This window comes from Solanum tuberosum, unplaced genomic scaffold (genome assembly GCF_000226075.1).
Source record: "Solanum tuberosum cultivar DM 1-3 516 R44 unplaced genomic scaffold, SolTub_3.0 scf00087, whole genome shotgun sequence".
Classification (NCBI taxonomy): domain Eukaryota; kingdom Viridiplantae; phylum Streptophyta; class Magnoliopsida; order Solanales; family Solanaceae; genus Solanum; species Solanum tuberosum.
Genome location: NW_006239017.1, coordinates 427,886 through 441,142, shown reverse-complemented (window position 1 = coordinate 441,142; position 13,257 = coordinate 427,886). Strand labels below are relative to the sequence as shown.

Sequence of the window (13,257 nt, the reverse complement as noted above, 5' to 3'; positions counted from 1 at the left end):
TGTCAATTATATAAAGGAGAGTGAGCTACACACATGGTTGGAGGGGCTTAAAAGTCTCATTTTAATTGAGTTTAAGGGTCTAGATGATAAAGGGGTAAGTAGAAGGGTTCAAAATACAAACTAATACAAGTATAAGGGTACGTTCGCCAGACCATTTCGCCTATGTCATTATTTGAAAGTATATGTTAGATTACTATATATTGTAGGTATGTATGTCTAAGTAAGTAGCCTTTTCTTTTGTAAAATGAAAAAGTTTAGCCCAAATAATGTAGTTCCAAAATCTGCAGAAGCGAAACTAGAATTTGAAGTTTATGTGTTTGAAATTTTATTTCATTTGAATTATTGGGTTCTAAATTAATAATTATGAATATTCAGCAGATTTCTTGAAAAAAATACAAAATTTTAATCAAAGTTATTGAGTTCGACCGAATTTATAATTCATATACCACCTCCCCCTGTCAAGCATGTATTTCAGAAAGATGTGACTCTATAATTGGCCACGTGTAAAAAATGGTTTTGCAAAACCACTGTTAAAAAATAATGGCATGAATGAGCCTTTTCTTAAATGGTAATGGCATAGATGAGCCAAACTTTTAATGAATGACATAAATGATCTTTTTCTAAAAGTTCAATGACATATTTGAGCAATAGAGGCAGGTCGTGCTGCCTGTTGTATAAAATTGTTTTCTATTTCAAAAATAAAAATAATATCCATAAAAATCGTTGATATGAAAGAGTCCCAAACAAGAAAATTAAAAAAATGAAAAAATCAACGATGGGCTGGGCCCTCCTAAATGGGCATGAATATTATCCATTTCCATATCTCGTGATCAAACCCAGACACGTCAGCTAGGATGTATATCAGAAATGAAATTTGACTACAAATTTGGGGACCATTCTTGCAAATCATGCAGACGTCACGTGTCAACCATCATCTCTTTCGGATAATGCATTTCTTCTTCATCATCATCAGTCCCTATATCCACTTCAGTAAAGTAACTGTGATTCTCCTTCAAACTTCACATCTTTATCAACAACGCACAAAATTCATCAACCCACTTCAGGTTTTACTTCTTAGATCGATTCATTGACTCAGAAATCTCCAGCTACTGCTTCTGCAATATACAACAATGGCGACTCTTTCCCTTTCCCCTTCCGTGGGAACAATTTTTCACTCTCTCCATAGCTACCCAACTGGTCCCTCATCCTACTCTTCTTCTTGTCCCACTACTGCTTCTCCAGCTTTTTCACTGACATTGTCATCTAGCAATTCAGGATTTTTAAATTCAGCTTTCAAGAAGAATGAGATTAATGTTCCAGTGAGGAATAGGGTGAAAAATTCCTTTGGGGTTCGGATGTCTTGGGACGGTCCTCTATCTTCCGTTAAACTCATTCTTCAAGGGAAAAACCTTGAGGTTACACTCCTTAGTCCTTACCATATTATTATTTCCCTGCATTTTTTGTTTTATATGCTAAAGTGTACTTCATAGGAACTTTGGGTTATCTGAAAAATAGTTAATTGATTTTCAATCTATTCCTCTATCAAATGGTTACTCAACTGCTATTAGGGTAGTTTCCAGCCAAGGTTTATCGGAAACAACCTGTCTATCCTGCAAAAGTAGGAGTAAGGTCTGCCTACATAATAGTACCTTTTAGCTTTTTAGTATCTGATGTCTCTATATCAATCTAATTTTGATAGGATCTACCATTTCTTGGAATCCATGTAGCCTCAGTGAAAAATAGGGCACAATGAAAGAAAAAATTATAAAGGTGATAGCAATTAGTTGAATTTATAGTTTAGTCATGTTCTATGTTTCTAGTAGTCCTCTAATTTGTCAGAGAAGAAAATATAGAGAGCTTCTAGTACCTTTATTACTCTTTTCTGTTTTTGTTTTGCTTAATGTTAGTTTGAGATGAACTTAAATGGAGGGACATGGCCAAAGAGGATTTATAAAGCCGAACAAACTTGCTTGTGATTGAGGCATAGTTGTTGTAAAACATATGATGTATAAATTGAGATAAAAAACAATTTAGCTTGTCGGACTCTCGTATTTGGAACCATTAGGAAGTACAATAGTTAGTTCACAATGAAACAACAAGTCTTAGCAGATTGATTGCTCAAATGGATTATTTTTCTGCCTTAAACGTGTTCATGGATGTGAAGAGTGGTGACTTATTGTTGTGGTGCAACTACAGTTAACACCTGCTGTGAAGGACTATGTGGAAGAGAAGTTGGGTAAGGCAGTTCAAAAGCACAGCCATCTAGCCAGGGAAGTGGATGTTAGGCTGTCTGTTCGAGGTGGAGAGCTTGGAAAAGGCCCAAAAATTCGAAGATGTGAAGTGTGCACCAAAAACTTGCAAATTCATTATTTTAGGTTTTTGTTATTGTTCTTATTATTCAAAATTACTTGACTGGCATTCCTGAACTATAGGTTACTTTATTTACGAAAAAGCATGGAGTGATTCGTGCAGAGGAAGATGCAGAGTCAATTTATGGAAGTATAGATATGGTATCATCAATTATACAGAGAAAGTTGCGGAAAATTAAGGAGAAGGATTCAGACCATGGTCGCCACATGAAGGGCTTCGATAGGCTGAAAGTCAGGGACCCAGAGGTGCTGTTAGTTCAAGAGGATCTTGAAACACTTCCCCAAGAGGAAGAAGTTGAAGATGATGACAAGAGCGACGGCTTTGTTACTGAGGTTGTCTCTGAACTTATATGTTTTGCCAAATATTCTTCTTGCACTCAATTTATTGGTTACTCCAAGTTTGACATGGCCTTTTAGCTTAGACTTGACTGAATTCTTAGCAACAGCGAGGATACATGTTTTTCACTGTGACTAAAGGGCCTTACTGATGCTGGCAATTGATATCTTGCCCAATTAATATTTTTTAACTGAGTAGAATATCTGAATGAGTTTTGCTAATGTGTATTCCATTTTTGACGTTGGATGCCATACTCTTGTCCTATTATTCTTCCATGATATGTTTAGAGTATTATAGAAGAGAGGTAGTAAGAGACCAGGAAAAATACATCTGATTGTACGATGATATATAAGATGGTTATCATTTTTTTGTTTGATGTTTAACGGTGGATCGGAGTAGAATTAGAATTGACGGGTGGAATAGCATTTGGGTATCACAATCTAGGATGTTGATAAAAACTTCATTTCCTGTGTCAGTTTTAAAATTTTATTCCAGTCCTTGAATTAGTAAGGATCTTGAACGGAGAAAACTGGTAGGTGTTGTGGAGATATGGTATGTTTCGCTTTAAAGGGAAAAACTTCTAAATTTTACGTTAAAATGGTTCACCTAGAAAGCATTTGAAATACCATTTAGGAACTAAGATTTGGTGACCTTTATAGCAGTATGAACAGGGTTGACATATGCCTTAAAACATCCTGATTTCTGATCTTAAGTTATGTGATAGCAGATGCCCCTGCACATTTTCTCCTGGGGACTCCCCATTTCATTTGTTGCATTTACCGAACACTGAGGCATGTACATTAGGCTCATCTTTCCAGTTACAGTGTTTATTTAAATTACAGGTGTAATATCCATTCCAGATACAATAAGGTTGTCCTTTATCTATAAGTGTTTTTTTTGTGTATGGAACACCTTTGTCCTTTCTGTTTCTACCATTCCAAATCCTCTCACGACCTATCAAATGCCTGTGTCTTTATTCAGCCCAAACCGAGTAGCCTATGCTGTAGCCAGATATTCATAATCTCTACTTGATATAGATGCCTCGGTGACTTCTGCACTCACAGCATGCTTTGTCTACCCAAGCATTGAAACGTGCTTCTTCTCTTTTAAGTGAACAAATTCTTGGCTGATGAGTGGGTGTAGCACTGTAGATCACGTTGGACTCTTCCTTTTTATGCTTTAACTGCCTGTTCTAGAATACTGAATGATGCACCAAGTCATTAACAGACATCACCCTCGAAATCCTAGCTTGAGATGTAATGATCTGATCGTCAAGATTTACTACATTCGCTTAAATGAGTATAAACAACCATTTTAATGGTTAATAATGTTTTAGATATAGATTTATTGGGTATTTTGCCTAATGTTTCTAGAATTCTATTCTCAAACTCACTTCCGTTCATATTTTATTTCAGGTTGTTCGTAAGAAGTCCTTTGACATGCCACCTTTAAGTGTCAATGAAGCAATTGAACAGCTGGAAAATGTCGACCATGACTTCTACGGTTTCCGGAATGAGGAAACTGGTACTGATAAATATCTTTAAAACTTCATTAACAATTTTCTGAATGCTTCAATGGTATTTGGGTTTATGATTTTATGCCTTGCTGCAGGTGAGATTAACATTGTTTACAGACGAAAAGAAGGGGGTTATGGACTTATTATTCCAAAGGAAGATGGTAAAACAGAGAAGTTAGAGCCCTTGGAGGTTGAACCAGAGAAAGAACCGTCGATAGCAGAATAAATCGATTTGGTAAAAGAGTTCTTAGTTAGTCACTGAGTACATTTGCTTAGCATTATGTTCACTCCTTGAGAGTCAGAAAAAACAGTATTATGAATTGAGAACATATTGCCAAAAAAGCTTCTGTATGAAAGTAGATGTTTCTACTGTTGTGTAAAATTTGTAATTATAACTTGAAAAAAGGAATAATGCAACTGAATTTTACATTCTAGTGTGCGCTTTCTTGGATCTTTGCTCATTGTGCTTCTGGTGTAAGGGAGCCAAAACATTTGTATGTTTGCAGCTTATGAAGGTGAAATGTACATCTACATATCATCTATTACGTAGAAACTACGTAATTCACTCCTATTATTGTGTGTGTATATATGATGAAGGTAGTCATAATTTCGGGTTAAATGACATCAACTTTTCTTCGAAGAAAAAAAAAGGAGGATTGCGCGATATCCCCTCCTCGTTTTCAATTTAATGTCAAAATTTCTTCAAATTTGAATGATAATACTAACTGAAAGTTTTTCATTTCCCTCTCCTCCTCTCTATTGTTGTAGTAATATATCAACTACTGCACATTTCAGATTACAATCCTTTATCTAATAACAAACCTGGAAAAAAAAAAGGGTCTAGTAACATCCTTATGGATATTACATAGTACATCACATTTGAGAATCATTAATTACATATTTAATGGGATTCATGGAATTATTAACGACAGAATATTGACTGGATAATCTCATCTATGAGGACTTATACATACGTTTCATTATCGTAATTAATCACCATAGTCAACAAAAGAAAACTCTTAATAAATATAAAACGTGTCAAATGCACCCAACACATAAAACGTTACTTGCATATAGTTCAAAATGCCTTTTTTTTAAAGACCATTCATTCATATTAATAGTTGATAGTTATGCCTACTACCGTTAAAAAAAAAAAATTACTTTTGGACATTATGTTAAAATTATAAATGTGATGCATGTCTTTCATGAGATGCAAGAATTCATATTTAAACGGTACAAAGAATTAAGCAAGCAAAGTCTCTTATATAAACTTGAAGATAAAGGAGTTACTTACAAAGTCCAAAAAACCAACTACACAATGGAGAAATTAGCAACATTGTTAGCATTACTATTATACTTTGGATTAGTTTTTGGAGAAATTAGTAACAAGTGTGTGTTTCCAGCAATATATAATTTTGGTGACTCGAATTCGGATACCGGTGGAAAATCAGCAGCATTCCGTCAAGTGCCTCCACCCAATGGTCTGACTTTCTTCGGCAGTCCCATGGGCAGAGTGTGCGATGGTCGTCTCATCATAGACCTCATAGGTAAAACTTATTCGTGTTTGATCAGGAGATCACGAGTTCAAGTTGTGATTGTGTTTTTTTTTTGTTTTTTCGTGGTGTTGCAGCGGACAGGTTGGAGTTACAGTACTTGAGTCCGTATTTAGATTCAGTAATGGCAAATTTTAGAAATGGTGCAAACTTTGCAACAGCAGGTTCATCTATACTTCCTGGTGGTTATAGTCCTTTTAGCCTTGAGGTTCAGATTTCTCAGTTTTTACAATTCAAAAAACGGACTATTTTGCTCTCTGATTTATCAAGTGAGTTAACTTCTCCTTGCCTTAATTTTCTACTAATATTTACATTGTATGAGTGTTTATGTTATTGACATTATTGATGCAGTTCCAAATAACTCAAAATGGTCTTCAAAAGTCAACATTGCAAATCCACAAGATTTTTCAAAGGCACTGTACACATTTGACATTGGACAGAATGACCTTTCTTATGGTTTTCAACATACCCATGAAGCACAAGTCAGAGCATCCATTCCACTAATCATAGGCAATTTTACTCAAGCTATTCATGTATGTTCTTTCTTTTTTCTTAGAGCTCATACACAGTTTTCACGAAGGGTGTTCAATTCATTATATGTGGTTTTGGTACTGATACTATCTGCTTTGAGCCTACAGTCCACTACATCCTTAATACGCGTTACTAAGGCATAAGGCTTGCTTTCTTATATACCTAACATCTCTTGTGTTTTGTCCATGTGGGATTTGGCTTAGATGCTACTCATTTGGGAGAACAAACATTATCTTTTGATTATTGGATCTCTTCTTTTTCTTACTTATGTTTGTGTATATACATGATTTATGCAGCAACTATACTATGAAGGGGCTGTGAATTTCTGGATCCACAATACTGGTCCCATTGGCTGTTTGCCCTACAGTGTGATAGATTATCCATTGAAGCCTCAGGGCTTGGATGGCATTGGGTGCATAGAGAACCAAAACAAGGTGGCTCGTGAGTTCAACGAGCAACTCAAGGACAGGATATTACACTTACGAGCAGAGCTTCCTCGTGCTGCATTTACTTATGTTGACATTTATTCAGCTAAGTATCAACTAATTAGCTCTGCCAAGGAACAAGGTAATTTCTATTGCTTTGTTAATAAACTCTACTACTCTTTGATGAATGAACCAAACTGTTACCTATGCTAATTTCCTCCTAGAAGTTGCAGTTATAGGGCCCGCAGCACAAAGCATTCTGGTTCATTTAGAGCCTGGGAAAGGGCACCTACCCTAAGGGGTGTAATGTAGGCAATCTACCTTGATGCTTGCATCAGATTCCACTGGTCGAACTTGTGACTTATAGACAGTAAAAATTCTGTTTACACAATCAATGTGTTTTAACCTACAATACCAGTTAGTAACTATTTTCATCAGGTTAACAATTATGAATGTATATCATAGAGATTTACCTTATGCTACCTTATCAGTGAGCTGATTATATAATATCTTTTGCACTATCAGCACATAGAACTTAAACTAATATGGCCAATTATGCTTTGTTTTTGATGGGCAAGCAGGGTTTGGAGACCCATTGAAATTTTGCTGTGGATGGTACAACAATGGTTCTGAAGTTGCATGTGGACAGACAGCTATAGTGAATGGCACAGAGCATGGGAAGGCATGTAGTGATCCCACAAAGTACATTAGCTGGGATGGGATACATTACACAGATGCTGCAAATGTCTGGTTAGCCAAATCAATTCTCAATGGCTCTTTCTCAGACCCTCCAGTTCCTATTGAACAATCTTGCAGTCACTCATCCACCAGAGTTTAACAAGATGTGCTTTGGACAGGCCACGATTATCCTGCAATTTCCAAGATTATTACTGTCATTTATATAGAGCTTTATTTGTCTACCACTGAGATACCAATAAGAACTTTATCAATCTTATCTTTAATGTATGGTCGTTTTAATATGTCATCTGCTACTCCATGTGTCAGTTGTCATATGGTTTGTTACAAGAAAAATGAGTACATGGGACATGATCTGAAGCTAATCGCTTACTGGTACTGCAACAATTATTACACTTCAATCTCGAGCAAATTAATAAGTCACACGCCTAATTGCTACCTCCAACTAGCACAAGTATCAGGCAACTCTGTCCACACAAGCTTGGACAGCTCACTCGGTCATTTCTAGCAAGATTGTGAAAGAAACTTGAAAACCTTGAAGTTCCAACAAGTCCACAGCTTTCTACTTCAACTGATAACACTGAGATGCATAATGTCATAATCAAACTATAAGGTTAATTTCAGTAACAAGTTCATTGTTACTCGTTCAAGGTAAGGAGAAAGGACATGTTCCCTTTTCTCCAGAACTCACATCAGTATATACTCACGACTTTGAGCTATTCATAATTTATGAGAAAAAGTTTCCAGGTAAAGAAAAAAGGAAATCTTGAACTTCATGTAACTCCCTGTCTGCACAATATATATACTAAACTACGCTACCTCGACCAATTTTAGAATCTATACACATCCTAAAACTTTCAGCTCTTTTAACCACTTGGCGGTTGAAGGACTATTGGAGCATGCTTCAAATATGAAAGGTGAGTTGCTAGTAGTATGCATTATGCAATAGAACTCATTTTCTTGTTTTGGTTTCTATTGTAGGTGACACTTGTGAGCCACCACCACTGCCACCACCAAGAGCTGCTGCAGCAGACTCCACATGAGTGAGAAGATATTCATAGATCTTTTTTCTTATCCTATCGATGGTCTCAGAAGCAATTTTGGGACTTTCATCATCCTTGCTAGAGGAAATCTCATCTAACCAGTCGTTCACACTCTTCAGCTGGGATAACATGCCGGCTATTTGACCATTATCTGATAAAGCTGAGGCATCCACATCAGCATCCAAGAACCTTTCTACAAATCCTAAGAACCAATCTTGGGACGCTACTCGTAACATCTCGGCTAAGTCAACAGCCTCTTCAAGACCGTCTCCTCTGACCCAATCCGCTGGAGGAGGAGATTTTGACTTCTGATTAGCAGCTACCCCATCTGTTAAGCGCCGTTGAGATCCTGATGACTGAATCTTAGAACTCATTGTCGGGCGAGGTTTGGCTTGAGGTTTTGCAAGTGAATTTTTGGTTGAGTTGTCAAGGACTAGCATAGGTTGATTGAGAGAAATAGTCTTTGGGCTTGGCGAGGGAGCTGAAAGGGCAATTGGAGTTGAAGTTGCTTTTTTGCTATACACTGAGAACGATGACAGATTGGTAGCCAACGCAGCATTGACCCATAGAGTTGCTTGCTTCCGTTTTTCTGATACAGCCTTAAGTGCTTCTTCAGAAGGGTTTTCTTCATGATCTGATTCTGAACCAGCAGCTGATATGGTCTTGGATAAAGCATCACCAACAAGGTGAACATTCTTCAAACTCGCATGCAGCGCCAAGAATTGCTCAACAGCAGGCTGTGCGTTATCTTCCTTTGCCGAGGAGCTCAACTCAGAATATGTGCTGAACAATTGAAATTAAACAATCAGCAGTTGTTAGTTTGTGTAATAAAAGAATAACTTCAGTTGATGCTCGGATGAAGAAACAAATTGTAGAGTACCACTGTTTGAAAGTTCATAATAAACCCTAAACCGAACCATGGTCTGGAGATTCTGAAAGAGGTATATCCAAGTTTATTTTTACCAGCCAACAATAGAAACACCAATGTGGCACAATACTGGCAAGATAACTCATGGACAGGGCAGTTCAAAAGGGATATCCAGGATTGGGAGTTAAATGACCTGCAGGGATTGCTTACAAAAATATCAGATTTTATGGTCAACTCTCAGGTGCAGGACAGATTAGAAACGGGGAGGATCCAAAGATAGAACCTACATTATCAAAAGAGGATATGGCAAATCTATGCTCCAACAAGGAACTGATTGAATAATGGCCATGTAAGCTTATAGGAAAACAGAACTCCCCATATAAGTAATTGGTTTCATCTAGACAACATTGTGTGATGGCTGCCTTACTCAAGACAACCTTTAACAGAAGAAGCATTAAGAAAGTGAATAGATGTTATATGTGCCAGGAGGAATCTGAGAGAGTGAGACAGCTGCTTCTTCACTGTACAGCAGCAGCTGACATTTGGAGTATATTTTTATCAGTCTTTGGACTTCGCTGGGTCATGCCTTATAGTATTAGGGGATGCTAATGGAAATCCATCAAAAGAATTGGCAAATGATGTCTGCTGCTATTTTTTGGTGCATCTGGAATGGGAGGAATCGTAGATGCTTAGATGGGATTTCAACTCCTAATCACACTCTTAAAGCTAAATGTCTGATCAATTTATTTAGTTAGTTCAATCAGGCCCCTGTAACTAGTATTGAATTTTCTTTTGGATAGTGTATGCTCCTTAGTTGTTCAGTAAAATTTTGTATATAAGCAGATACTCTTCTGTTGTATATTTTTGCTATGCATCTTCTTGATGCCATTTAATGATATTCTCTTCATAAAAAGAACTAAGAAAAAAAGAAGAAAGAACCATGGTCCACTATTTGCATAGGATAGCAAAGTTATCCTTATTAAATATTAACCCAACACAAATTGATTTAACTTGCTAATCAGTCTACCATGAATAATTAGAAATATAACTAGAATATTCTACAGAACTATTCCTTTCTTTTTTTCTTGATGAAGTAAATGAATTTCATCCAAAAGCATCAAGAAGATGCAGAGCAACTTGCACCCAAGGGTGTGGCCTAGTGGTCAATGAGGTGGTTGATAACCATGAAGTCTCAAGTTCAAATCCCAACAAAGACAAAAAACACTAGATGATTTCATGTCATATGTCTTAGCCTTGATAGACTCAGTTAATGATACCTATTGTTGGAGGTGGCAAGCTATGTTGCTCAGACTCTTCAAAATCGGCAATGGGTGTGTGTCGGATTCTCCATTTGTAGTGTATTTTTGAAGAATCCGACACGGGTGTGGCATTGAAATTGAAGAGTCCGCGCAACTTAGGTGGCAAGTAGTCCATGGAATTAATCGAGGAGCACAAAGCAGACCTGGACACCACTGTTATTAAAAAAAAAAAAGATGCAGAGCAACCAGAACAATTCCTTCCTCCAGCATGATTCCCCACATCCAGCTGAAACTTATCCCTTTCTGGCACTTCTGCTGGAAAGCCAACATTATTGGCTGGAAGGGCCCAATGGTTGCTAGAAGGGAATATCTCTTCCTTTTTGGTAAAGAGTTACTGTAGTAGCATTAAAAAGGTATTGTAATTTATAGGTGGAAACTGGGGCCGGCTGGATTGCATTCTTCCCTCCTTTCTTTTACCTTTTTCAGTAATTCCGATTGGAAAAAATCTTCTCAACATTGTTATCACAAAAGGTTCAAGATGACTCAGTCAAGAAGCCCTCAACAATGTGGATTCCTTATAATTTTAGAAAACAGACATTACTCTAATGACAAAAAACATTCAAAGTGCATGAAAATCAAATCATATTTATCTCATATCGTTTTTCTTTAAAATCTATTCATGTCAGAATTCAAGCACCCTGATTGAGAAAATGCAATTGCTAGCATGAATAAGAAATTTATAGGTATTGACTCCAGCTTTTACTAACATGTAAACTGGAAATTGAAGCCACAAAGATCAAACCAGAAATAATTACTGAAAATTACACGGCGAAAGATCTGTGGGTGGCCACTTTTCTCATTCAATAAGAACAAACTTTGGTATCCATACAAGTTAGTAAACGATTTGGCTTCATTATATGAGAGTATAAATCTAGTGAGACACATTTCAACGGGCTGTCATAAGAATGAAGATAACATGCTAAACTTATCCAACTTATTTGAAGGGAAAATAAAATTCTATTTGAACCGACTCTGAAATACATAGGCAAGGTTAGAAAAGTTTATCTCCCAGGAAGTCATCCTTAACACTTTTGATGGAAGAATTAACTGATCAACAACAACATACCCAATGCAATCCCACAAGTGGGGTCCTCTGTGGAGTAGAGAGGTTATTTCCGATAACCCTCGGCTCAAAAGAAAATAAGAATTCAAGCACAAATCCAAGAAAATAAGAGCGAAAAAAATACCATTATACAAAGCAAATGAACAGATAGTAATAAACACCAAAGAACAAAGAAACTAAGTAATTCCTAAATATCAGATATATATGATACTTATTGTAAATGGGAAGCTCCTAATTCCGAAGTTGAATTACCAAAATGTCCATCAAAAGTGAAGGACAATTTTACCCCTCAATCAAATAATATCATTCCTACACTAATTGTGCACAAAATGTAAATATACATTTTAATGATCTTATTAAGCTATTGAACATCTGTTTATGTACACAATGCATATGGATATGGTAATTAAAGTCAGAGCATTGATTCTTGCCATCTTGAATGATATATTAATTACTCATTTATCAAGATACTAAACATCTTTTCATATAAACAACATACTATCCTTCTTTGAGTACAAGTTGGATTTTATTGTAATTTTAAATCCATTTATTCTTCTTCGAATATTTGTCAAATTTAAACAAACCATCCTACTTTTGAATACTCTGGTTGAAGATATATATATATATATATATATATATATATGAGACAAGGAAACCCCGCAGCCGCTATGCTTTGGGTGCGCATAGGATAAAACCTCTCTTGTGCAAACCACACAAGAGAGGTAACCCGCACTAGCCCGGAGCGACGAGCTCGACCCAAAAGGCAAACCCCTTGCTTTCATTGGCAAGGGGTTTCAAACTTGAGACCTCCAACATGGAAGTCCCATGCCCAAACCACTGGGCCAGAAGCATGGTTTTGCACAGTGGCGGAGCCAGGATTTTCAGTAAGGGGGTTCAAAATTTAAAAAGTTAGACACACGAAGTAGCCGAAGGGGGTTCGACATCTACTATATATACCTAAAAAATTATTTTAACCATGTATAAATCATATAATTTTTCCGCCTGACGACCCCTCTCATTGTAAGGTGGCTCCGCCACTAGTTTTGCATATATATGTATATTCTTCTTTGACATATTCATACCATTAGAGGTTAGAATATCTTAATTAGCTTCACAAATTTCTAGCTTGATGGAAACTGCACAGTCTTGCTGTTATGAATTTTATTTAATGAATGAAATGTAAATGGTAAAATTAATAATGTAAATTTCATTTCCTATTTGATAGCTCGACTTCTTAAGCACTTAGAAGTTAGAAGTTTATAATAATGACAAGGGGAAAACGTGCAAAACGCGTACCCAAAGACTAGTATTAACAATAAGGAGCAGAGAGGAGTCTAGCCCCTGCCTCTCCGGCTCTCCCACATGAAGCGCAACAACACTCGGCTACCTACTAACCTTCTACTCTAATTTTCAACCTTCCTATCTAGGATCATGTCCTCGGTAAGTTAAAGTTGTACTATTTCTTATTTAATCACGTCCTCATGTTCTTCTTCGGCCTACCTCCTATGTTGCTTGGACTCTCCAAAAATGTTGTTGC

General features: G+C 36.7%; 3 protein-coding genes across 3 annotated transcripts in view; 2 read left to right on the top strand and 1 right to left on the bottom strand.

Annotated features, from left to right (window-relative positions):
• Window positions 1–932: 932 nt before the first annotated feature.
• LOC102577471 (ribosome-binding factor PSRP1, chloroplastic) lies at window positions 933–4,673 on the top strand. The gene is made up of 5 exons (XM_006347251.2): window positions 933–1,415; window positions 2,197–2,340; window positions 2,433–2,702; window positions 4,122–4,230; window positions 4,318–4,673. The coding sequence occupies exons 1-5, from the start codon at window positions 1,131–1,133 to the stop codon at window positions 4,446–4,448; spliced, it is 939 nt and encodes a 312-aa protein (XP_006347313.1). The 5' UTR covers window positions 933–1,130; the 3' UTR covers window positions 4,449–4,673.
• An 867-nt stretch (window positions 4,674–5,540) lies between these two features.
• LOC102597948 (GDSL esterase/lipase At3g27950-like) lies at window positions 5,541–7,644 on the top strand. The gene is made up of 5 exons (XM_006347404.2): window positions 5,541–5,769; window positions 5,853–6,044; window positions 6,127–6,308; window positions 6,603–6,873; window positions 7,313–7,644. Exons 1-5 carry the CDS (start codon window positions 5,541–5,543, stop codon window positions 7,567–7,569), a joined length of 1,131 nt encoding a protein of 376 aa, XP_006347466.1. The 3' UTR covers window positions 7,570–7,644.
• A 378-nt stretch (window positions 7,645–8,022) lies between these two features.
• LOC102603714 (uncharacterized) overlaps window positions 8,023–13,257 on the bottom strand; it is a 10,817-nt gene continuing 5,582 nt past the window's right edge. The window contains exon 4 of the mRNA XM_006347250.2: window positions 8,023–9,253. Within this exon, the coding sequence (XP_006347312.1) occupies window positions 8,380–9,253 (874 nt within the window). The 3' untranslated portion in view covers window positions 8,023–8,379. The remainder of the gene's footprint in view (window positions 9,254–13,257) is intronic.